The 27272-nt window shown below is 44.2% G+C and overlaps 3 protein-coding genes across 4 annotated transcripts in view; 2 read left to right on the top strand and 1 right to left on the bottom strand.

Annotated features, from left to right (window-relative positions):
• Window positions 1–13364, top strand: part of LOC130275413 (CD276 antigen-like) — a 30642-nt gene extending 17278 nt beyond the window's left edge. For both annotated transcript variants that reach the window (XM_056523338.1, XM_056523337.1), the window contains 3 exons: window positions 3358–3478; window positions 7917–8291; window positions 12501–13364. In XM_056523338.1, the coding sequence (XP_056379313.1) occupies window positions 3400–3478; window positions 7917–8291; window positions 12501–12616 (570 nt within the window). In that variant the 5' untranslated portion in view covers window positions 3358–3399 and the 3' untranslated portion in view covers window positions 12617–13364. The remainder of the gene's footprint in view (window positions 1–3357; window positions 3479–7916; window positions 8292–12500) is intronic.
• Window positions 1–15843, bottom strand: part of AGL (amylo-alpha-1, 6-glucosidase, 4-alpha-glucanotransferase) — a gene marked incomplete at its 3' end in the record, with an annotated part of 112581 nt that extends 96738 nt beyond the window's left edge. The window contains 1 exon segment of the mRNA XM_056523312.1: window positions 15797–15843.
• Window positions 15844–23363: 7520 nt separating this feature from the next.
• Window positions 23364–27272, top strand: part of LMX1A (LIM homeobox transcription factor 1 alpha) — a 163021-nt gene continuing 159112 nt past the window's right edge. Inside the window, exon 1 of the mRNA XM_056523329.1 lies at window positions 23364–23379. The gene's annotated coding sequence lies outside the window, so the exon portion shown is untranslated. The remainder of the gene's footprint in view (window positions 23380–27272) is intronic.

Below are 27272 nucleotides of genomic sequence, written 5' to 3'. Positions count from 1 at the left end.
CACTTTAAAGCTCATTTCTCCTCAATTCATATCAAATCCCCTCCATTTTATGTTTAATCACTAAACATGAAATTGGGGGGGGTTATATGAAATAAGGGTATTGGACAAGAAATGGGGGTATTTCACTAATAGTTTATTATATCACATATTGAAATCGCAATATATACATCCATAATCGCAATCGCACATTTTTCCCATTTCATGCAGCCCTAATATATATATGTATATATCCTGTAACAGCCTTTAGGGGCATCAGAGAAAGGGGTCTCCTGTTCCAATGTGATTTTACGCAAAGTCCTAGTTTCCTAGTCCAGTATTTCCCAACCAGAGGGCCTCCTGCTGTTGCAAAACTACAACTCCCAGCATGCCTTGTGGAGTTGTAGTTTTACAACAGTTGGAGGCACCCTGGTTGGGAAAAACTGTCAATCTAGAGCTCTTATACACTGCTCAAAAAACTAAAGGGAACACTAAGATAACACATCCTAGATCTGAATGAATGAACTAATCGTATGAAATACTTTCGTCTTTATATAGTTGAATGTGACAACAAAATCACCCAAAAATTATCAATGGAAATCAAATGTATTAACCCATGGAGGTCTGGATATGGAGTCACACTCAAAATCACAGTGGAAAACCTCACTACAGTTTGATCCTACTTTATGTAATGTCCTTAATACAAGTCCCAATGAGGCTCAGTAGTGTGTGTGGCCTCCACGTGCCCATATGACCTCCCTACAATGCCTGGGCATGATCCTGATGAGGTGGGGGATGGTCTCCTGAGGGATGTCCTCCCAGACCTGGACTAAAGCATCCGCCAACTCCTGGACAGTCTGTGGTGGATGGAGCGAGACGTCCCAGATGTCCTCAATCGGATTCAGGTCTGGGGAACGGGCGGCCAGTCCATAGCATCAATGCCTTCCTCTTGCAGGAACTGCTGACACACTCCAGCCACATGAGGTCTAGCATTGTCTTGTATTAGGAGGAACCCAGGACCAACCGCACCAGCATATGGTCTCACAAGGGGTCTGAGGATCTCATCTCAGTGCCTAATGGCAGTCAGGCTACCTCTGGCAAGCACATAGAGGGCTGTGTGGCCCCCAAAAGAAATGCCACCTCACACCATTACTGACCCACCGCCAAACCGGTCATGCTGGAAGATGTTGAAGGCAGAAGAACATTCTCCACGGCGTCTCCAGACTCATGTCTATCACATGTGCTCAGTGTGAACCTGCTTTCATCTGTGAAGAGCACAGGGCGCCAGTGGCGAATTTGCCAATCTTGGTGTTCTCTGGTAAATGCCAAACGCCCTGCACAGTCTTGGACTGTAAGCACAACCCCCACCTGTGGACGTCGGGCCCTCATACCACCCTAAGGGAGTCTGTTTCAGACCTTTGAGTGGACAAATGCACATTTGTGGCTGCTGGAGGTCATTTTGCAGGGCTCAGTTCTCCTCCTCCTGGTAACAGTCCTTCTGCTGGGTTGTTGCCCTCCTAAGGCCTCCTCCACGTCTCCTGATGTACTGCCCTGTCTCCTGGTAGCTCCTCCATGCTCTGGACACTACGCTGACAGACAGCAAACCTTCTTGCCACAGCTCGCATTGATGTCATCCTGGATGAGCTGCACTACCTGAGCCACTTGTGTGGGTTGTAGACTCCGTCTCATGCTACCACTAGAGTGAAAGCACCGCCAGCATTCAAAAGTGACCAAAACATCAGCCAAGAAGCATAGGAACGGATAAGTGGTCTGTGGTCACCACCTGCAGAACCACTCCTTTATTGGGGGTGTCTTGATAATTGCCTATAATTTCCACCTGTTGTCTGTTCCATTTGCACAACAGCATGTGAAATTGATTCTCAATCAGTGTTCTTCCTGAGTGGACAGTGGGATTTCACAGAAGTGTCATTGACTTGAAGTTACATTGTGTTGTTTAAAGGGGTACTCCGCTGCCCTGTGTCGGAAGCTCCGCTCCCCAGCTTCCGGAAGTTTATTGTTCCGGACGCTGTGTGCGGGCTTCCGTGTTCAGGGCCGCCCCTCGTGACGTCACGCCCACCCCCTTCGTGACGTCACGCCCGCCCCCTCAACGAAAGTGTATGGGAAGGGGGCTTGACGGCCATCGCGCCCCCTTCCCATAGACTTTCGCTGAGGGGGCGGGCGTGACGTCACGAAGGGGGCGGGCGTGACGTCACGAGGGGCGGCCCTGAACACGGAAGCCCGCACACAGCGTCCGGAACAATAAACTTCCGGATGCCTGGGGAGCGGAGCTTCTGACACAGGGTAGCGGAGTACCCCTTTAAGTGTTCCCTTTATTTTTTGAGCAGTGTATAACTGGGTGATAGTGATCATTTTTCCTCTGAGTTGGACTATTACTGGCAGCATTAACTAATTCCATGCTGGATGTTTCACTTTTAGTCACGTGAAACAAACAGAAAGTGAAACTGATAACAGACAATTCCGGTGCTGGAGGCATCTATGTTGTCGGTCGTGAAAGTCTAGATTCTTCCCTGATTACATTGTACCGGATTATACACAATGCAATACATGTATACAAACTGTCACAGAGGAGATACATATTCTTAATCCAGTGTTACCCAACCAGGGAGCCTCCTGCTGTTGCAAAATCTACAACTCCTAGCTTGCCCGGACAGCCTTTGGCTGTCCGGGCATGCTGGGAGTTGTAGTTTTGCAACAGCTGAGGGCACCCTGGTTGGGTAACACTGGATTAAAGGGGTATTCCAGGAAAAAAAAAAAACATTTTTTATAACAACTGGCTCCAGACAGTTAAACAGATTTATAAATTACTTCTATTTAAAAATCTTAATCCTTCCAGCAGTTATCAGCTGCTAAAGATGAGTTGTTCTTTTCTGTCTGGCAACAGTGCTCTCTGCTGACATCTCTGCTCGTCTCGGGAACTGCACAGAGTAGAAGAGGTTTGCTATGGGGATTTGCTTCTACTCTGGACAGTTCTCGAGACAGGTGTCATCAGAGAGCACTTAGACAGAAAAGAACAACTCAACTTCAGCAGCTCATAAGTACTGAAAGGATTAAGATTTTGTAATAGAAGTAATTTACAAATCTGTTTAACTTTCTGGAGCCAGTTGATATATATATATATATATATATATATATAAGTTTTTTCCTGGATAACCCCTTTAAGAACTGTCGTAACAAAACTCTATCCTTCCTAAAAAACTGAAAGGGGTATTCCAAGCTTTGTTTTTCTTCTATTACCTCGGAGATAGGTTGCACTGTTACTGAAATTACTATGTAAAAACATGCTGGCTGTTTCACTTTTAGTTAAGTGTTGTAAATGAAAGTGAAAATTATTTTGGTTTCCTTTAAATCCCTGACAATTAGTTTAAACCCCATCTCTTTACAAGACCGGCAGCTGAGAGTGACATGCGGACTACATCTACCATGATAGCGTTCTGCTGCTGCGGCCTGTCCGCTATCCTTATGGCACACTGTGCTGCAGGAGGTAAGTGATACAGACCCCATCTGAACATTTAAATGGGCACTGTCCTTAAAGAAAAAACATTTGATATGTAGTAATCGCCCTGTTTGTGTGTCATGTGACCTGGACAGACTCATAATGAAAGTCTATGAGGCCGGAGAGAATTGCACGGCTGCTCACTACTCTTCCGACCATTTCCAAACACTCAGACCCCGACCTCTAAAAAAAAAAATTATTTTTTATGTCCCCAGTTATTTATTTATTTATTTATTTTTAATTGACAGGTGCATCTTAAAGGGGTACTCCGGTGAAAACCTTTTTTCTTTTCAAATCAACTGGTGGCAGAAAGTTAAACATATTTGTAAATTACTTCTATTAAAAAAAAATCTTAATCCTTCCAGTACTTATTAGCTGCTGAATACTACAGAGTCTTACAGTCATAAGTGTGGGGGCTCACTGTGCATGGGGTAAACGTGGTCAGCTGAGTGCTCTGTACTCAGTAAAAATGCATCCAATAGAAAAAAAGGGTGTAACACACGTTTCAATTGCTGCTTAAGTTTTCTTTATATATATATATATTCAGAAAATATACAATTTTCAACATTAGAATATTCACCCATGTGCACAAAAGTAATGGATCAGCAGTGTCCAGCAGGAGCTATATATCAGCTCATCAGGTTTTCTTTAGTTGTATAACCTGTATACGGCCATCTCCTACACCAGCAGGTGTATAAGTCCATGCAACGTTTCGAAGGTAACACCTTCTTTGTCCAGCACATCAATTTTTTTTTATATTGAATACTACAGAGGAAATTCTTTTCTTTTTGGAATGCTCTCTGATGACATCACGAGCACAGTTCTCTCTGCTGGCGTTATTATAATAATAATAACACTTTATTTATTGTTGTCCTTAGTGGGATTTGAACCCAAGTCCCCAGCACTGCAAGGCAGCAGTGCTAACCACTGAGCCACCATGCTGCCCTTCGCATACATCTGCTATGCATGGTTACTAAAATGGACAGAGATGTCAGCAGAGAGCACTGTGTTCGTGATGTCATCAGTGTTCCAAAAAGAAAGGAATTTCCTCTGTAGCATTCAGCAGCTAATAGGTACTGGAAGGATTTAAGATTTTTTTAATAGAAGTAATTTACAAAGTGCGGAAGCACGATACGGCTGTGACCAGTCAGCCGGATTCCCCGGCGTCCTTGTCTCCCTGCACCTGCATGTTTCACTGCACGCCTAAGAAATAAAGAAGTTGTCGCTAGCTGTCTGTGGTGAGTGCCGCTTATTTTCTATGCTCTCTCAAATGTTTGATTCATGACTCTGTCCTGGCTGAGCACCCCACAAGCAGCGACATACATACACACCTGTTCCATCAAGAGCGAAGATCAGGCTGCATGGTTGGCTGTGCCGAACGCTGTTTCTTACTACAAGCATTAATTTACAAATATGCTTAACTTTCTACCACCAGTTGATTTAAAAGAAAAAAGGTTTTCACCGGAGAACCCCTTTAGAGGGATTATCCAGGAAAAAAAATATTTTTTTATGTATCAACTGCCTCCAGAGAGTTAAAAAGATTTGTAAATTACTTCTATTAAAAAAATCTTAATCCTTTCAGTACCTATGCGCTGCTGAAGTTGAGTTGTTCTTTTCTAAGTGCTCTCTGATGACACCTGTCTCAGGAACTGTCCAGAGTAGAAGCAAATCCCCATAACAAACCTCTTCTACTCTGTGCAGTTCCCGAGACAAGCAGAGATGTCAGCAGAGAGCAATGTTGCCAAACAGAAAAGAACAACTCAACTTCAGTAGCTGATAATTATTGGAAGGATTAAGATTTTTTTTTAATAGAAGTCATTTACAAATCTGTTTAACTTTCTGGAGCCAGTTGCCTCCTTGCCTTCTAAAGCCATAATGCATTTTATTTCCCACTTCAGACCAATAGGAGGGCTCGTTTTTTTTTTTTTTTTTTTTTTACGTCACCAATTGCACTTTGTAATGACATCACTCATTTTACCAAAAAATGTATGGTAAAACAAAGAAAAATTATTTGTGGGGCAAAATAAAAAAAATTAAAAAATAAAACACATTTTGCAACTTACAGGGGCTTCCGTTTCTACGCAGTGCACTTTTTGGTAAAAGTAACGCTTTATGTTTATTCTGTGGGTCCATACGATTACAAGGATACTAGGGATGTCCCGATACCGATACTGGTATCGGGGCCGATACTAGCCATTTGCATGGTATCGGGGACTCGTATAATGTCCCCGATACCATGCCCGATACCTGCTGCCGCTCTGCTGCCCTGTTCTTCTATCCTCCCGTCCGTATCATAGTCTTCCATGGAGAAGCATGTGACACACACGTCACTCCGCCTCCTCCCCTGCGCCCAGCGTAACGCTACGGAGGAAGTAGAGTGAAGTATATGTCAGATGCTCCTCCATAGGACGACACGATGCGGACCGGAGAACGGGGCAGCAGAGCGGCAGCACCAGCACCTGACAGAGGAGGTGAGCTTCCAGCAAGGAGGGGGGGGGGGGCTGCTGCTTTCTAAAGGGGGGCCCTGCTGCTGTCTAAAGGGGGGGGGGCTGCTGCTGCTGTTTAAATGGGGGCCCACTGTCTAAAGGGGGGCTGTGGTCTACAGGGGGGCTGCTACTTATGTCTACAGGGGGGCTGCTGTCTACAGGGGGGCTGCTACTAATGATTGCCGGGGGGCTGCTGCTAATGTCTGCAGGGGGATACTACCTACTATTAAAGGCAATCTTACAGCAGAGTCACCTGCACTAACTTTAATGTATAGGTATATAGGTCAGGTGACCCGGTTTCTATCGCTGCTCACCAGGTGGTCATCAGTCTCGCCCATAATGCAAATTCCCTGTTCTGTCCAATGGAGAAGAGAGAAATCTTGGCTCATACTACAGCAGCCGCCTCCATTGTACACAACAAGGACCCACATATCATACGGTAAACAGCGCCAGAAACCGGGTCACCCTGCTGTCAGATTCCCTATAAAATATAAGTACTCGTACTTGGTATCGGCGAGTACTAGAATTAAAGTATCGGTACTCGGTCTTAAAAAAATGGTATCGGGACATCCCTAAAGGACACCCAATTTATACAGCTTTTGTTTTATTTTTGTACTTATAACTTTTAATTATAATTATAACTTTTTGTAACAAAATGAATATACTTAAAATTGTCATCTTCTGACCCCTACAACTTTTTTTGCGCCGTGGTCTTTGGTTTTTATTGGTACCATTTTTGTTTTGATGGGAAGTGACAAAAAATCCGCAATTCTGGACTTTTGCTGTTTACGCTGGGCTATGATTTCTACTTGATTCATTGTATAGCAGTACAGTCTTGCAATCCCACTGCCGTATTTGCGCATAAACCCCACCCCCTACTGTAAGGCACACCTCAAATAGTTTTAGCGCATATTTCCAATTTGAAAAAATGCCAGATAGCACAATTTTTGGCCAATAATTTGGTCATGTGTCTAGCAGCTAAAGCATAGAAGTTATAAACAATGGGGGGGGGGGGCGTCTCAGTCCTCAAGAAATCCTAAAATCTCTAGGGCTGGGATTTAAAGGGTTATTCCACTTCCCCAGCATTTGACCTACAGAATAAAGATACGGTATCATTTAAGTGCACTGCATAGAAAGGGAAGCCCCCAAAAGCTGCAAAATGGCATTTTGTTCAATTTCAAGTTTGCCTGACAAATTATTATTATTTTTTGTTTCACCGTAGATTTTGCGGTAAAATGAGTGATATCATTACAAAGATATCATTACTCACATTGGTCTATAAGGGGAAAATTTTAAGCGTTATGGAGATTAGAGGGAAAAAACGGAAATGTAAAAATGAAAAATTCCTGCATCCATAAAGGGGTACACCTCGGTTTGGAAAACAATTTTAATTTTTTATTTTTAAAATCAACTGGTACCAGAAAGTTATACAGATTTGTAAATTACTTCTATTTAAAAATCTTAATCCTTCCAATACTTATCAGCTGCTGTATGCTCCACAGGAAGTTGCGTACTTCTTTCCAGTCTGACCACAGTGCTCTGTGCTGCCACCTCTGTCCATGTCAGGAACTGTCCAGAGCAGGAGAGGATTGCTATGGGGATTTGCTCCTACTCTGGACAGTTCCTGACACAGACAGAGGTGTCAGCAGAGAGCACTGTAGTCAGACTGGAAAGAACTACACAACTTCCTGTGGAGCATACAGCAGCTGATAAGTACTGGAAGGAAAAAGATTTTGAAATAGAAGTCATTTACAAATCTGTTTAACTTCCTGGCTCCAGTTGAGATATATATATATATATATATATAAATCCACTAAACTATCCCTTTAAGGGGTTAATGTAGAGAAATCCATAGAAAGTTAAGAAGATTTTGTAGCACTTTTTCTCTTTTTTTTTTTATTTTTTTATCTAAAGACCAATTTTTTGTTTTTAAAACCCAGAAATCCAAATTTGCCCATCAAAGCAACATGTTACCACCGATGTCGGGGGCACCGCTGTCCTGTCTTGTCGCATCTGGCACGGAACGTCTACGGATAACCTCTCCGTGGTTTGGAAAAAGACGACTGGTGGAGCAGAGGATATTGTGGTGCATAACCAAAATGTAGGCAACACCTCTAACAATCAGGGGGCAGCGTATTTACATAGGACTGCAATGTATGAGGACTGGTTCTCGCGCAGAGATGCTACCCTGAATGTGACTGGGATCGGAGCAGAGGATGCTGGGGAATACAGCTGCTGCATTATACGGGGGCCACCAAGCCTAACAACTATGTACAGTTGCTGCACCACAACACTGGATGTAAGGGAGTGGAAAGGTGAGGACCCCGGCTGCGTAAATTCTACTGTCTTTTACAATAACAAAGTTTTTACCAACAAGGGTGCGTCCGGGTGTTGCAAAACTACAACTCTCAGCATGCCCGGACAGCCGTTGGCTGTCCGGGCATGCTGGGAGTTGTAGTTTTGCAATGGCTAGAGGCGTCCTGGTAACAAAAAAGACGTCAAAATGAAAAGTCCTACAAAAATGTTTCAATTTCAGAGAGTTCTAACAAAAAAAACCACAATAACCTTCTCCTGTACACAGAGAATACGTGGTGCGACATTCATGTGAGGCCCAAATATTTTCTATTTAATAGATACTGAAGGGAATCTGTCAGCTCACATCCAAAGCCACTGACGCTGTTAGGACGAGGAGACACATGGCGCCTTTCTTATATCTGTCTGTGCTTCCATTTAATAGAAAAGCGCTTGGATTCTCTGGTGCAAAGAGTCAGAGAGGTGTTCCCAAGGAGAGTCGGCGCTACCATTAGGCAGCTAAGGCAGCTGCTCGAGGGAGGTGGGGGAGGTTAGTAATGACAGCAGTAGAGGATAGTAATGGCAGCAGTAGAGGATAGTAATGGCAGCAGTAGAGGATAGTAATGGCAGCAGTAGAGGATAGTAATGGCAGCAGTAGAGGATAGTAATGGCAGCAGTAGAGGATAGTAATGGCAGCAGTAGAGGATAGTAATGGCAGCAGTAGAGGATAGTAATGGCAGCAGTAGAGGATAGTAATGGCAGCAGTAGAGGATAGTAATGGCAGCAGTAGAGGTTAGTAATGGCAGCAGTAGAGGTTAGTAATGGCAGCAGTAGAGGTTAGTAATGGCAGCAGTAGAGGTTAGTAATGGCAGCAGCAGGGGATAGTAATGGCAGCAGCAGGGGATAGTAATGGCAGCAGCAGGGGATAGTAATGGCAGCAGCAGGGGATAGTAATGGCAGCAGCAGGGGATAGTAATGGCAGCAGCAGGGGGCAGTAATGGCAGCAGCAGAGGACAGTAATGGCAGCAGCAGAGGTTAGTAATGGCAGCAGCAGGGGATAGTAATGGCAGCAGCAGGGGATAGTAATGGCAGCAGCAGGGGATAGTAATGGCAGCAGCAGAGGATAGTAATGACAGCAGCAGGGGATAGTAATGGCAGCAGCAGAGGATAGTAATGACAGCAGCAGGGGATAGTAATGGCAGCAGCAGGGGATAGTAATGGCAGCAGCAGAGGTTAGTAATGGCAGCAGCAATAGAGGTTAGTAATGGCAGCAGCAATAGAGGTTAGTAATGGCAGCAGCGGAGGTTAGTAATGGCAGCAGCGGAGGTTAGTAATGACAGCAGCGGAGGTTAGTAATGACAGCAGCGGAGGTTAGTAATGACAGCAGTAGAGGATAGTAATGGCAGCAGTAGAGGTTAGTAATGGCAGCAGCAGAGGTTAGTAATGGCAGCAGCGGAGGTTAGTAATGACAGCAGCGGAGGTTAGTAATGACAGCAGCGGAGGTTAGTAATGACAGCAGCGGAGGTTAGTAATGGCAGCAGCAGAGGTTAGTAATGGCAGCAGCGGAGGTTAGTAATGACAGCAGCGGAGGATAGTAATGACAGCAGCGGAGGTTAGTAATGACAGCAGTAGAGGATAGTAATGGCAGCAGTAGAGGTTAGTAATGGCAGCAGCAGAGGTTAGTAATGGCAGCAGCGGAGGTTAGTAATGACAGCAGCGGAGGTTAGTAATGACAGCAGCGGAGGTTAGTAATGACAGCAGTAGAGGATAGTAATGGCAGCAGTAGAGGTTAGTAATGGCAGCAGCAGAGGTTAGTAATGGCAGCAGCAGAGGTTAGTAATGGCAGCAGCGGAGGTTAGTAATGACAGCAGCGGAGGTTAGTAATGACAGCAGTAGAGGATAGTAATGGCAGCAGTAGAGGTTAGTAATGGCAGCAGCGGAGGTTAGTAATGGCAGCAGCAGAGGTTAGTAATGGCAGCAGCGGAGGTTAGTAATGACAGCAGCGGAGGATAGTAATGACAGCAGCGGAGGTTAGTAATGGCAGCAGCGGAGGTTAGTAATGGCAGCAGCGGAGGTTAGTAATGACAGCAGCGGAGGTTAGTAATGGCAACAGCGGTGGTCAGTAATGGCGGCAGTAGGGTTTAGTAATGGCAGCAGTGGAGGTTAGTAATGGCGGCAGTAGGGTTTAGTAATGGCAGCAGTGGAGGTTAGTAATGGCAGCAGCAGAGGTTAGTAATGGCAGCAGTGGAGGTTAGTAATGGCAGCAGTGGTGGTTAGTAATGGCAGCAGTGGAGGTTAGTAATGGCAGCAGTGGAGGTTAGTAATGGCAGCAGTGGAGGTTAGTAATGGCAGCAGTGGAGGTTAGTAATGGCAGCAGCAGAGGTTAGTAATGGCAGCAGTGGAGGTCAGTAATGGCGGCAGCAGCACCCTGGCCCTCCTTTTAGCGTGGTCATCCTACTGATCGCCATAACCAATGAGTGGCCTGGGACATAGTGGCTTTCATCACTGATGCCCTGAATAGAGTCTATGAATATCAAGGCCACTGATTGGCTGCGAAGGTCAAGTAAGGACCAATCCAAAAGGAAGATCAGATGCCCCCAGGAGCCTGAACATGGTATCCGAGTTAAGTAACTGATGTTTTTTTTAAATTATTATTATTATTTTAAAGTATTTAGGTCTCTTTTTAAAAATTAATAAAATAAATGTAAGCAGTTGTATAACCGCAAAAATAATATTGTTGTCCTGCCCATGTATTGTGTTTCTATATGATATGCACATGAATACATTGTTAAAATATATATATATATTCATAGAAATACTATGCACTTGTTTCTGGGATTTAAAAAAAATCTGCACCTCAGTAGATCACAATTCAGATGAATGAGCCACAAATGGGCCTTACAGAGATGTATGGGGTATGACTACCGCTATATGGCCCATTTTTTTTTTGGGTGGTGCCACCTCATTGAGATAAAGACTAAAATATTAATTTGTACTAGGACAACATTTTGGGGAAAATTTGCGATTGCCTGTGGCGGCCCGGCACCCTATCATGCACGCAGGTCTGGGGCTGGGCTGCCGCCAAAATTCAAATGCTAACTCAGTGTTTCCCAACCAAGGTGCATCCAGCTGTTCCAAAACAACAAGTTGTAGTTTTGCAACAGCTGGAGGCATCCTGGTTGGGAAACACTGTCCGAAGTAATAATATAGGCGCAAGGGAAACATAAAAAAAAACTGATGCTCCCCTAGCCCCGGTCTGTGTAGGTCTGACGCAGATTCCGTTCTCCCCATGTGGTCCCAGCGTCTTCTTTGTGCTCCCAACAACCAGCTGGTTCTAGGACCTTTCCCGATCAGCCAATCAATGGCCACAGTGACTGACTAAGCAGGAAGGTCCTGTAGGTCTCATAAGAGATCAGTCTGCACGGAGGAGAACGGGGTCTGTGGTAGATCAACCGGGGAATGGGCCAAGTTGAGCATCAGGTTTTAAGAGATGTGACAAGGGGGGGAGGTGTGACAAGGGGGGGAGATGTGACAAGGGGGGGAGGTGTGACAAGGGGGGAAGATGTGACAAGGGGGGGAGGTGTGACAAAGGGGGAGGTGTGACAAAGGGGGAGGTGTGACAAAGGGGGAGGTGTGACAAAGGGGGAGGTGTGACAAGAGGGGGAGGTGTGACAAGAGGGGGAGGTGTGACAAAGGGGGAGGTGTGACAAAGGGGGAGGTGTGACAAAGGGGGAGGTGTGACAAAGGGGGAGGTGTGACAAAGGGGGAGGTGTGACAAAGGGGGAGGTGTGACAAAGGGGGAGGAGATGTGACAAAGGGGGGAGGATGTGACAAGGGGGGAGGATGTGACAAATGGGGGAGGATGTGACAAGGGGGGAGGATGTGACAAGGGGGGAGGATGTGACAAGGGGGGAGGATGTGACAAAGGGGGGAGGATGTGACAAATGGGGGAGGATGTGACAAGGGGGGAGGATGTGACAAAGGGGGGAGGATGTGAAAATGGGGGGAGGTGACAAGGGGGGAGAGGTGACGGGGGATGTGACATTGGGGGATTGAAACAAAATGGGGGAGAATGTGAAATTAGTAAATAGAAATAAATTGTGGGATTTCACAGTTTGTCTATTATATCACAATATTTACCTATAATCACAATCGCACATTTCCCCTACATCACGCAGCCCTCATGTATACTTTATACTGATGTCACTTGATGTTTTTACTTTATTTTACAGGTGACATTAAACAGGTTGTGGTGGTTTGGAGCCTTTACATCATTTCCCTCGCTGGTTGTGTTTTTGTTCTGCACAGATGCAGACGGCAGACGGCAGATCCCGATGAGAAGCCATAACTATCTGCAGAGACATTTCACCAGCTTTGTGTGTTATATAATCAGTAGGAGATGCTGAGAACTTAAGCTTTTATGGCTATGAAGCTTTTAAGTAGCTTTTTTATGTACTGTACAAGGGGTCCTCTACCCATTTACTGTATAACAGTGCCATCCTTTTAGTTCCACCAAGACCCAGTTGCAAATACTACCACTGGTACATCCCTGGTGGTCTAGAGCAGTGAATTGACGTATACCTACATCCCTGGTGGTCTAGAGTAGTGACTTGATTTATACTAACATCCCTGGTGGTCTAGGACAGTGACTTGACTTATACCTACATCCCTGGTGGTCTAGGGCAGTGACTTGTCTTATACCTACATCCCTGGTGGTCTAAGACAGTGAATTGATACCTACATCCCTGGGGGTCTAGGGCAGTGACTTGATTTATACCTACATCCCTGGTGGTCTAGGACAGTGACTTGTCTTATACCTACATCCCTGGTGGTCTAGGACAGTGACTTGTCTTATACCTACATCCCTGGTGGTCAAGGACAGTGACTTGACACCAACATCCCTGGTGGTCTAGGGCAGTGACTTAATTTATACCTACATTCCTGAATTTTTACCTGAGTGTACACAGTGAGGCGCAGTATAACCTATATCTATCATTTCAGGCCAATTTGACAAAAAAAATAAATCAAAAGAATAAATCTAAATAAAGAGGTACACTTCTCCTGACATCAAATTGTATTTTTGGCTTTAGATCAGTGGTCTCAAACTGTGGCCCTCCAGATGTTGCAAAACTTCAACTTCCAGCATGCCCGGACAGCCAACGGCTGTCCGGGCATGCTTGGAGTTGAAGTTTTGCAGCATCTGGAGGGCCACAGTTTGAGACCACTGCTTTGAATGTATTTAGTGTGCAGTATTTTATACATGTTTATGGTTGTTATATGTTTGTAACTTATTTTTTCCACAAATCACATGAGTAACAATGAGCAATAAACGTGCAACATACTGAATGTGTCCGGACTTATCTATTTCTGCAGCGATTGTCTCTCCTCCTCAGTTTTTTTCCCGCCATATCATGCACAGTCCTCACCATCACTAGTCCTACAGCGCCGTATGTTTTATTCCAGCACAGCTTCATTCATACCTATCATGCCCCCTCCCGTAGGCTTGCATTGGGGGGCGGAGCGTTACGTCACACGGGGGCGGGGGCGTGACGTCACACGCCGCCGGCTCTGCGGTCGAGCGTAATCAGACCCGGAGCGAACACGCTCCGGGCACTGATTACAAATGGGGTACCGCGTGCAAGATCCCGGGGGTCCACAGCTGCGGGACTCCCGCGATCAGGATAGCGGATAAGATGTGTAAGCACCGGAGTACCCCTTTAAACCTTTCCTTTTAAAAAGATGTCTGGCTTGGCAAAATTTCCCAGGTACCAAGACTCCATAGAGAGACGCACTGACACTGAGGGAGTGTCCCCTGAGCAGGTGGCATACGAATATTTTATAAAATGGTGCTATTTTTTTTACTGCAATCTTGCAAACTACAGTAAAAATGTTTTTAATATTTTTTTTTTTACACTGATTTTGGAAAAGTGCAGTAAAAACAGCCAAAATGCAGTAAAAGTTTTAAAACACATAATCCACATTTTGAATATGAAAAAAGGATCTAAACTGCACATAATGTGAACTGACCTCAAGCCACTTCTCATGAGATCACCAGGGTGAACTTCAGTATCAACAGCCTGAATAGATGACCAGGTGCAGTGATGAGACTCCACCCCACCCCCTCCCTCTCTCTCTGCAAAAGGAACAGAGTCATGGGAAATAATTTATATAGGGGGCTCCGCTCTGTTTATAGGGGGCTTCGCTCTGTGTACAGGGGGCTCCGCTCTGTGTATAGGGGGCTTCGCTCGGTGTATAGGGGGCTCCGCTCTGTGTACAGGGGGCTCCGCTCTGTGTATAGGAGGCTTCGCTCTGTGTATAGGGGGCTCCGCTCTGTGTATAGGGGGCTCCGCTCTGTGTATAGGGGGCTCCGCTCTGTGTACAGGGGGCTCCGCTCTGTGTATAGGGGGCTCCGCTCTGTGTATAGGGGGCTCCGCTCTGTGTACAGGGGGCTCCGCTCTGTGTATAGGGGGCTCCGCTCTGTGTATAGGGGGCTCCGCTCTGTGTACAGGGGGCTCCGCTCAGTGTATAGGAGGCTTCGCTCTGTGTATAGGGGGCTCCGCTCTGTGTATAGGGGGCTCCGCTCTGTGTATAGGGGGCTCAGTCCTGTGTATAGGAGGCTCCACTGTGTGTATAGGGGACTCCGCTCTGTCTATATGGGGCTACGCTGTGTATAGGGGGCTTCGCTCTGTGTACAGGAGGCTCCATTCTGTGTATAGGGGGCTCTGCTCTGTGTATAGAGGGCTCCGTTCTGTGTATAGAGGGCTCCGTTCTGTGTACGGGGGGCTCCGTTCCGTGTACGGGGGGCTCCGTTCCGTGTACGGGGGGCTCCGTTCCGTGTACGGGGGGCACCGTTCCGTGTACGGGGGGCACCGTTCCGTGTACGGGGGGCACTTCCGTGTACGGGGGGCTCCGTTCCGTGTATAGGGGGCTGTGTTCCATTTGTGTGTGTGTGTGTGTGTGTATATATATATATATATGTGTGTGTATATATATGTGTGTGTATATATATAAGTGTATATGTGTGTGTGTGTGTATATATATATATATATGTGTGTGTGTGTGTGTATATATATATATGTGTGTGTATATATATGTGTGTGTATATATATAAGTGTATATATGTGTGTGTGTGTGTGTATATATATATATATATATATGTGTGTGTGTATATATATATATATATATGTATATGTGTGTGTGTGTGTTATTTGTTATTCATATGCTTTAATTTAAGGGGTTTGTTCCCTTATCAAAAGTTGCCAAGTATTTGCAAAACACTGACCAAGACAAGTGTGAATGAGGCCATAGACTGGACACACTGCTCGCCCTGTCCTGTATACAATCCTCACAGCTCTGCACTCACTGTATTCTACTGCAGGTTATAAGAGAAGTCCTGGTAATGCAGGGGTTAAATAGGCAAGCATAGACGTATCAGCAATTCGTGGGTTAAACCTACTAGCACAGAAGTCCTGGCCATGCAGGGGTTAACCCGGGGACACAACTATATATATCTATACCCGGCACTCACCTTCCTGTCACCTCGGCTCTGCCCACAATGCCTTATGTCTCTCTTTTGGGTTGACAATAAAGTTGATCGAATTTTTTTTTTCATCCAGCTTTATTGAAACGAAAACAATGTACAACATCCAGTATATTATAGTGCAGTGGTCTTCAACCTGCGGACCTCGTCCTCCCGATGTTGCAAAACTACAACTCCCAGCATGCCCGGACAGCCACCGGCTGTCCGGGCATGCTGGGAGTTGCAGTTTTGCAACATCTGGAGGTGCGCAGGTTATATATAGGGGGATATTTATCAAAATCTGTGCAAAGGAAAAGATTTCTAATTTCATTTTGCAGAGGCCTTGTAAAAGTGAAAGAAGCGATCTGATTGGTTGCTATGGGCCACTGGGCAACTTTTCCTCTGCACAGGTTTTGATAGATCTTCCCCATAGTTTATAAAGCACTGTTTCCCAACCGGGGTGCCTCCAGCTGTTGCAAAACTACCCAGCATGCCCGGACAGCCTGTGTTCACACTGTGTATTCTGAGGCTCAAAATTTTCATTGTATTCCCAAGCAATATGGGCCTTTATATTTTGAATCTTTTTTTTATTCTCCGAAGCCTGTTTACATACGTTTTGTTTGCGGTTTACGGAGTATTTCTTCAAGTATATGGACAAATTTTCATGCAAAAACGCATATAAAACAATCGTATTACTTCCAAAATGAGTACAGATTAGGTGTTCACACTGTGTGATTGGATGCTCACAACCAATCACAATATATATATATATATAGATAGATAGATAGATACACTAGCTGAGTACCCGGCATTGCCCGGTTTTTCCTTCCTAATCCTTGTTGGGGAGGAAAATAAACAAAGGAGGAAGCTTTTTACTTCATATCCCGTCCTCATATATTGTTGTCATATCCCAACCAACTATCCCGTCCTCCTATCCCGTCCTCCTATCTCGACCTCCTATCTCGACCTCCTATCTCGACCTCCTATCTCGACCTCCTATCTCGACCTCCTATCTCGACCTCCTATCCCGTCCTCCTATCTCGGCCTCCTATTTTGACCTCCTATCTCGACCTCCTATCTTGACCTCCTATCCCGTCCTCCTATCCCGACCTCCTATCCCGTCCTCCTATCCCGACCTCCTATCCCGTCCTCCTATCCAATCCATCTATCCCAACCTCCTATCTCGACCTCCTATCCTGACCTCCTATCACATCCTATTATCCCCTGCTCCTCTCTCGACCTCCTCTCTCGACCTCCTATCCCGACCTCCTATCCCGTCCTCCTATCCCGACCTCCTATCCCGTCCTCCTATCCCGTCCTCCTATCTCGGCCTCCTATCCCGTCAACCTATCCTTATCTCGACCTCCTATCCCGACCTCCAATCCCTACCTCCTATCCCGTCCTCCTATCCAATCCATCTATCCCAACCTCCTATCTCGACCTCCTATCCTGACCTCCTATCCCATCCTATTATCCCCTGCTCCTATTTTGACCTCCTATCTCGACCTCCTATCTTGACCTCCTATCCCTACCTCCTATCCCGTCCTCCTATCCTTACCTCGACGTCCTATCCCGACCTCCAATCCCTACCTCCTATCCCGTCCTCCTATCCAATCCATCTATCCCAACCTCCTATCCTGACCTCCTATCCCATCCTCATATCCCCTGCTCCTACCTCGACCTCCTATCTCGACCTCCTATCCTGACCTATCCCAATCTCCTATCCCGTCCTCCTATCCAGTCCATCTATCGCAACCTCATATCTCGACCTCCTATCCCGTCCTCCTATCGCGACCTCCTATCGCGTCCTCCTATCGCGGCCTCCTATCCCGGCCTCCTATCCCGGCCTCCTATCCCGACCCGTAATATGTGTACCAGGTATTATTGAAATATCTCCAGCTGTACGGAAGTTATGGGGGAACATACATTTCCCATTGATTTGCATGGGACTTTAAACAAAAAGCCCTGACCCTCACAAATGGGGGTAGTTAAGGGTTAAATTAACTATCCTATATTTTAAGTGGACATATAAGTAACATGTGACCAAGTATTATGGAAATATCTCCAGCCGTTTGGAAGTTATCTGTAACATATATTTCCCATTGACTTGTATGGGACTTTAAACATAAACCCTGCCCCTGGCAAATCGGGGTGGGTAAGGGTTAAATCACCTATCCTATGTTTGTTGTTGACATATAAGTAACATGTGGCCAAGTTTCATGTTAATATCTTCAGCCGTTTGGACGTGATGCTGGAACACACACACATACACATATATACACACATACACACATACACACACACACACGTTGAGTTTTATATATATAGATATAAATATACAGCAACAGAAGAATACAGCAGCACACTGCCAGCACAAGGATATAGGTGAAACATGAACATGCAGTTAAAACATGGAGAGCTATACAGCTATGGTGTAATAGATGCAAATGGAAAACTATGAAATAGTGAGGCACTTAGCTCGCAAATTTGTCTCCGCCGGAGGCCACCTTATCGCAGTGGGACGGTCCAAGCTATTTGACCGCCGGCGGAGACAAATTTGCGAACTAAGTGCCTCACTATTTCATAGTTTCACATTTGCATCTATTACACCATAGCTGTATAGCTCTCCATGTTTTATCTGCATGTTCATGTTTCACCTATATCCTTGTGCTGGCAGTGTGCTGCTGCATTCTTCTGTTGCTGTATATCTAGCCTAGTAGCGTGCACCTGTAGGCCAGGTCCATATAATAGTTTGGTATCAACTAAAGTGCTGGCTGACTTATTCTTTGTCTAGATATATATATATATATATTTTTTTCCTTTTGTGCATTCGAATATTACGTTTTACAGAGCATTTTTGGAGCTTCGCACCATTTAGACTACAAACAGATACAAAAAAACTGTTCCCTTATCTTTATCCTTTATTTTATTTGTTTATTCTTTTATTTTAATGTTGTGTATTAATATTGTTGTTTTATATTTGGCGGTTTATTTCCTGCCTTTTTCTCACTACAAGTCATGTGATTCATTTTTTCCAGGAATTCTATTAATTTTTTTTTTCCAGGAATTCTATTTACAATTTTTTTTCCAGGAATTCTATCGAAAAATCTCTCTGAATTGAGTTTCTGAGGGCAGTGTCCCTTGAAGGCCGTGTTCACACGGCAGAATGTTCGAACAGAAAACTCCATATGGACATTTCGCTGCAGCTGCACTGTGCACACACCGGAACCCAGCAGATATTTCAGATTCCAGCATCTGCAGAAAGAATAGACATCTAGGGGCAGATTTATCGTTGCCATCCTGACATTTTATTGACTGTAATTTGGTGCCAAATTTTGCTCAGTTTTTGTGCAAAAATGTTGCGCACTTCCAAAAATAGATACTTTCTTCAAAACTGAAATTCAGTGAATCATTATTGACATTGCAGTGGAAGATATTTTCATGTGCCCCTTTTTGAAAGGAGCAAAAAGAGTGTACAAACGTTCAAAAAAAGGCAAATTTATACTACGTCTGCCTCAGAAAAGTGACATCCAACAGGAAGTTCTGAGGGGATTTTTCATTTGTGCAAAATTTATCAAAGCCTGTGAGACTTATTGATACATTTGGGGCTGGTAAGCCAAAAAATCACAGCAAAAATAAGACAGGAGGAATGACTGTACAGTACACAGCCACACAATGATAAATCTCCCCCCTATTCTTCCTGCGGAATATGTTCAGAAATGCATCTATGGAGACTGCGCATTTCCGAGCCGTCATAGCACCAGCTTGTTCTGTCGGCGCCCGCTGTCTGTGGAATGTTCTGCAAACTCCAGAGCCTCCTCATTGCTGAAGGTTTAAAGAGTACCTGGCACCAAATAAAACATTTAATATAGTGTTCCTTGTGTAATTTGCAGACACTTTCCCATTTACTTGCTTTTAAAATTATCAACATAAATGTTTAAAATGTAATAGAAAAAACAGCCACCAGGTGGCTCTGTTCTGTTCCATGCCACAATTAATACAGTGAGTTTGGTCTCCTCCCGGCTTGGCAGGAGTCCAAACTCAGGAAGTGTTTCTCTGCACTGAGCTTGATTGACAGCTGCACAGAGCCTCACTGAAAGATGCATAGAGCCTCACTGAAAGATGCATAGAGCATGAGGTTTTCTATTTAACACAGCACTGCAACCATGTGAGGGCGGAAGTGGTCCCCCAGCAGGCTTCAGTAATGTCATGCCTGTTGGGAAACGCCCACTTTCTCCTGCTGGGAGATTGCACTATGTGATCAAGAATAAAGGTATGACACACAGCTTTTTAAAGCTCTGAAAATTGGGTGGGAGGAGTGTTAGGAGTAGTTAGGGAACATAGTTTAGAAATGTTTATTTGGTGACAGGTACTTTTTAAAGGGGTTATCCAGGCTAATTTCTTTCAAAACCTGCTCCCCGTTTGTCTCCAGGTTGGGTGCGGTTCTGCAGCTCAGTTCCATTGAAGTGAATGGAGCCAGGTTGTAATGCAACACACAACCTGGGGACTGATGTGGAGCTGTTTTTGAAAGAAATTAGCTCTGTTTTTCTATTCCTGGATAACCTCTTTAAGGCAACACAGGCCAGCAATGTCTATAGTGTTCTGGTCTCCTTGGCCAAACAGTGAATAAAGCTTGTAGTGCCTGGGCTGTCATGGCAACACTAATGACGTTAAGCGCTTGAGCATTGTGGTTGCCCGGCAACATCTAAGAAATGGAGCCTCTGAGTTCAGTCACCCTGAAGGAAGAGGCAGCACTATAACTATTACAGATAAGGGCCCTATGACACGGAGAGATTATCGGCCGACCAGTCTGATCAGCCGATGAATCAGCAAATGCTGATCATTTTGTTCTGACTTGTTTAAAAATTGTTGTTCCCATCTCCCCATGTAACAGAGGATATGCGGCCGACAAAGGAATGAAGCAAAGAGCCACACAAACAATCCAATGCAGCCCTCCCTCCACATTGGTCGAGCTTTGTCAGGGTTCATGTCAGGGTTCAAACACTGAGTATATGGTTCAACATTCTGGGAGTTAGAAGATTAGTTGTATAAATACCGACCATTGGATTGCCGGTATTTTTAATATAAAAATACCGGCAGGGTGGCCAAAATACCAGCTGTGCCAGTAAAATGCTGGCCAGGTGGCAACTCTACATATAGGAGATTGCGGGAGGTTTCCCATCCTTTGAATGGCCCAGATTAGATTAGAATACCCCTTTAAGGGAGTGTTCACACCTTCACAGCCAGAAACCAATCATAGTCGAAGGACAAATATAAAGGAAAGACTATGGAGGGAATTTATCAAAGGTGATGTAGGTAAACAATTTTTCTACACCTTTAATTTGTGTGGTGGTAACATGTACGTGCGCAAAATGTATTAAATGGTTTACATGGCATGTGATAGACATGGTGATGGAACTGTTTTATTTTTTTAATTTTTTTATTACATTTCAGTACACAGTGGAGTCCCGGTAAAGGAAATGTCCTGTCCCTATTGTCTGGAGTGCCCTCAGCCAGAGTCCCTCCATGATAATGGGCTCTCCTGAAGGGCTAACCCCTAGTCGCCTCTTAATATGTTGATATCTAATGTATATTTATATATTTAATTCATATAGGATACCTATGTATAGGACCTTAGATGTCACGTGCCTTTGATTTATGTTATGCTATGGTTTAAGGACCTTTGGGTCATGTGATATACCCAGAGTTCCAGAGGTCAGGACTGACAGGTTCTGCTGACCAATGAGCTTTGTCCCTCCCCCTTAATATATAAGGGGCTGCTGCCCCTAAATTCTCTCTTTTTCTGCCGGATTATCAGAGAAAGCACATCTCAGCACAAATCATAAATTCAAGTTAGACCGGAAGCCTTATCTTCCGCAGCCACTAAACCGTGAGTTACCCGGCTCAAAGCTATTAAAATCCAGTGTGACTACTGCAACTCAATTATCTTCAAACCAGTAGCACAGTGGCTAGCAAATCAAAGCTCGTTGTACTTAGAAGTCCTAGCATATGTGTGAGGAACCTGAACTACGGTCCTCTATACAAAGACTGTTTTGCTACCAAATATGCAGTAAAGTTTATTCCGGTTTTCATCAATATCTGCTGTGGACATTCAATTATTTCTCCCTACCGTTTCTGGGTCGGTTGACGGTAGGACCATTAATCTAAGGAAACAGCATCCTGGCGTCACAACAACATAGGGTTAATACCAACATACCCTACACTATTACCTGCACCACCTAGTCACCACATGCTCTTTTGGCATCTTACGAACAGGATACGGGTGTGTGCCTAGAACTATTCAGCCACCATTATTGCAAGCAATAGTACTCCCCCTATCAAGAAATGTGTTATATGGACTGTTCAAAATTTTCACATGCTGCGATCATAATTGCGCATAAAAGTGTACGGGACTTTGCTATTGAGATTGTGCTTGACTGTTGCGCAGGAAAAAGTAAGGGGGGAGGCGAAGATTGTTTTGCTGTGAAAATGTGCAAAAACCGCAGCGAAGCCATGCTGCTTTCCTCATGACCGTGTACCAGAAGGGGTTAAGGATTTACCTGAAAAGCGTGCGAAAATGTCCCGCGCTGCTCCGCAACCCACCTCTGGGCGTGGACATCAAGTACACGTGTCGATGCCGAGGTGAAATTTTAATCTTCTGCTGATGTTTGCCGGGGGACCGGAAGTCAGAGCTGCACTGATGACATCCTTCCGGCCGGCAGCCATTTTGTGGAAGCCTCTCATAAAAGAAGCCCCACAGTGCGACCTCTTCAGTCTGGAGATGAAAGCAAGGAGTACAGACAGTGCTACACGTGAGGAGAGTATCAAGATGGCGCCCGAACAGCTTGGCTGATCGCTTACAGCAGTTGTCCATCAGCGCCGAGGGAACCTGCAACCTACCACAGCTGCCTGAGGACGACGAGTTCAGGGTGATTTGTAAGTGTGTGCCCGGCCTTGGTACAGCCGTGTTAAAATATGGACTCATAACACAGGTGGACTGTTGATCCTTGTGTGCCTGTTTAATGTACATATTCCTAAAGTAATATATTTTGTGTGTAAAAGTGTACACCTTCCTATCAGGTGAAAAGTGCCTGAAACATCTTCATGTTGTGCTGTTATGATGTGTAAAACAAAATGTCTGATGACATCCAATGTCAACACTGTGTACAGTGTTATTGTACAGAAGTATCAACTCCTGTACACCAAATGCATATTTTCTTCATGTGTTATAGTGGTTACTTTAAGGTACCCTTCCAGCACCTCTGGGAGTAACATTACTACTACCTCTCACTAGCACCTACTGAAACTTTCCTCTCAGATACCAAGACTGACTTAATCCAATATATTGTACACATAGTACATCTCATAACTCTCATTAGTGTGCCTTCCAATAAAGTTCAGTACACATAATTCCAAAATATATCTCACAAAAACAACAAAAATATTTCTTAGGGACTGTAACATGCTACATTCCAGTTCCATACAACTGTTTATGCACTAACATGTGTTTCTTTTGTCCTCTACGTGTTCAGGATGCTCTTCCTGGCCAGAAGATGCTCCTGTAGCTCAATAAAATGCACGTATCCAGAAAGGTAACAGTATGTAAGTGTTATCTAGACAGAGTTCTAGGGGTAAGAGTGTAATACATATAGACCCTAGTAGCTAAGGCATTGGTCAGAAAGCCTCAGGCAAGCCAATCCGAAACAAGTGTATAACTCAGGTAATGAATATGTGGTATAATAAATAGTTGGTATATGTCAACAAACAAAGAAATGGTGAGATCTGTTAATGTAGTGGCAGTACTGTCATTCATTATACATACTTCTAGTCATATATTAGTCTATTTTTCAGTCAAAAAGAAAAGATAATAATAAAATATCAGTCAAATGTTATTTGGTATTAAATTTCATGCATAGGCAATAGGTGCATAATAAAGTAGAGTGAAATGTAGATATCAAAAGGATCTCTAGATAAGGTTATACTATCCTGTTCGTTATCCAATCCTCAACAATCATGTTTATATTGATTTTAGAGCTTGTATGGACATTTTCCAATGCACAAGGACTCCTTGTTGTTATTCATCTACAGCCTGATTAAGGACATTCTTAATTATGCCCAGGACTGTCTTGGACTTTATCATTTCGTCCCTCTGTCTTTGGGGACCTTCGTCGAGGACGACTTATTTTAAGTAAGGGGGTTTGTGGTGTCCCGGTACAGCACATGTCCTGTCTCTTTTGTCTGGAGTCCCCTCAGCCAGAGTCCCTCCATGATAATGGGCTCTCCTGAAGGGCTAACCCCTAGTCGCCTCTTAATATGTTGATATCTAATGTATATTTAAAAAGCAAAATCATCGGTAGTTGCAGTATCTTGTAATACCATTTTTATTGGACTAACAAGATTATGTAGAGACAAGCTTTCGGGATTCCTCCCTTTATCAAGTCATAAGCATTTCTGCCTTATGACTTGATAAAGGGAGGAATCCCGAAAGCTTGTCTCTACATAATCTTGTTAGTCCAATAAAAAAGGTATTACAAGATACTGCAACTACCGATGATTTTGCTTTTTGCATCACTGGACTAATACGGCTACTCCTAACTAATCTAATGTATATTTATATATTTAATTCAAATAGGATACCTATGTATAGGACCTTAGAGGTCACATGCCTTTGATTTATGTTATGCTATGGATTAAGGACCTTTGGGTCATGTGATATACCCAGGGTTCCAGAGGTCAGGACTGACAGGTTCTGCTGACCAATGAGCTTTGTCTCTCTCCCTTAATAAATAAGGGGCTGCTGCCACTAAATTCTCTCTCTCCCTGCCGTATTATCAGAGAAAGCACATCTCAGCACAAATGATCAATTCAAGTTCGGCCTGGAGCCTTATCTTCCGCAGCCACTAAACCGTGAGTTACCCGGCTCAAAACTACTAAAATCCTGTGTGACTACTGCAACTCAATTATCTTCAAACCAGTAGCAAATCAAAGCTCATTGTACTTAGAAGTCCCAGCAAACCTGTGAGGAACCTGAACTACGGTCCTCTATATAAAGACTGTTTTGTTACCTGCAGTTGCATAAAATATGCAGTAAAGTTTATTCCGGTTTTCATCAATATTTGCTGTGGACATTCAATTTTTTCTCCCTACCGTTTCTGGGACGGTTGGCGGTAGGACCGCATCCTGGCGTCACGACAACATAGGGTTAATACCAACATACCCTACACTATTACCTGCACCACCTAGTCACCACATGCTCTTTTGGCATCGCAAACAGGATAGGGTTAATACCAACATACCCTACACTATTACCTGCACCACCTAGTCACCACAACACCACCCTGTATTTTCCTCCTCTGAGACTTTTTCTTTGACTTTTAACCCCTTAAGGACCCAGGGATTTTGGGGGGGTCTTTTTGTGTTTTTGTTTGGCCTGATAAAAAAAATTGCCCTGTAATTTTGCACTCCCAAGATGCAGTTTAAGTGGCTTTTTCCCCGCAAAAAATTGTGGCTTTTAGTCATGGTGTTTTTTTTTTCTCTAGAGTTTTTTCTCTGCTTTTTTCTCTTCATTTTGATGTCATTTTTTTATAATGCATTTTGCCCCCCATAGACTTCTATGGGAGAAAAAAGATGCCAAGATTTATCCCCCCACCCTCGCCACCCCCCCCCCCCCCCCAAAAAAAGCAGTCTCAGAATGCTGCCATTTTGCAAAAATACCACTGAGCAAAAAAAAAAAAGCCCAAAAAGAGTAAAAAAAAATTTAAAAAAAGGTCAAAAGGACAAAAACGGCAAATGCATTTTAAATTGTATCATTCCCTATTGAATTTCGGCTAACATCTAGACATGGATACATTTTTGCAGCAAAAAAGATGCCGCCCAGTGAATTTGGCGCTTTTGGTGGGGAAAAAAAGGTGGAAACCTAGCTTAATGTAAAAGAGGGCCTTTAATTGGCAAAAAGAAACATAGGGACTTGGGTCAAAAGTAGGGACTGTCCCTCCAGAAGGGGACACTTAATAGGTATGGGGAATATGCCCATAAAGATTTATGCAAAGAACTGAACATGGCACGTGCTCTTACATAAGGCACTGGGTTGGATTGGCTGCAGAAGTTAGGACTGAAGATGTCTCGGGGACAAACATTTCCATTGCTGGGAGAAGAAGAGTAAATGACTCCAGTCAGGGAAGACGTCACCTGTGAGTCCCGGGATGTAATAGTCATGTATTCTGCCTAATACCACATCCTCTCGAATTCTCTGCAGGTTTTTTTGTTGTTGTTTTTTTTTTGTTTTTTTTTTACAAACTTGTAAAACTCAGTTTATTTACTAATTACATCTGATGTAAAGACAGAATACTGGATTCGTGTGCAAATATCTCACAATGACTCAAATGTAACAAAAATGCATCAAAATAGTACAGTGTTATATTGTGTCATAATGGGGGAAACAACCCATAGGAAGTGCTCTAAAATATAACTTTTAATGGTATAGATATAAAATCCACCAATAGTGACCCATAAAATAGAATATATTAATGCACCAATATAAATATAGTTCAAAGCCCAACATGTTTCCACTGCATCCAGCAGTTTCCTCAGGGGACAACTATTATAGGTACATTGACCAAAATGGTTAGGATTCGCACCACATGAGTACAATTCAAGCCTTAGTTAAATGCAGCCATTGATATACATGTATTGCCGTGGCAACAACAATACTGCTAGATTCATAAATATACATTTTACATTTTGTAAATAGGAATTGCTGTGGCAAATATCCTACTGTTACCGGACCAAAGGATCACACATGGAAAACTAAGAAAGGAAAGAACAAACAACAATATAGTTGATGTATCCACAAATGGTATATAGCCATGTTTGCCCGCTGGTGTCAGCCCAGCCATACCTCTAGGTCCATGGGATACCTAGAAAGGAGAAAGAAGGGTCCCTAGAAGTAAATATGCTCTGTTCCTGGTACCTGGAAAAAAGAGCCAATGGTGCCCATAAGGGCTACTCACATTTGTGCAGTCCGGTTTCCAAATGGGGTTAAGCGCAAACCCACAATGGTGGGGAGCCTAATCTCAGGCTACCAGCGCTCTCATCCATGTTGCCGGCGTCCGGACTTATATCCAGAACGCCGGTGCACAAATCCCGGTCACGTGATCGCACTCTCGCGGCAACGCGCCACGGGGAAGCATCACATGACTCTGCTGCGCTCTCCTCCCCGTAGTGTATCGCAGACGAATACACTCGGGGAGGATTTCTGGGTACGTCACTGGTCACCTGATCTGTCAGGCCACGTGACCCGTTTGTTTACTCCAGCTCTGCATAGTGGGGATTGCATCTTATGGGGTATGATCCCGCCCCTCCTACTATATACATAGAGTAAACTTATATAGGACAATGGGAAGGGATTTAGAGCTGTTGTCAAAGAACTTATATCACAATAATATTGTATTTATAGTAGCTAATATGAAATTCACAGTTTTATTAG

Source organism: Hyla sarda, chromosome 6 (genome assembly GCF_029499605.1).
Source record: "Hyla sarda isolate aHylSar1 chromosome 6, aHylSar1.hap1, whole genome shotgun sequence".
Lineage (NCBI taxonomy): Eukaryota > Metazoa > Chordata > Amphibia > Anura > Hylidae > Hyla > Hyla sarda.
Note: the sequence above shows the minus strand (reverse complement) of the source record. Positions and strands in the feature narration are given on the sequence as shown.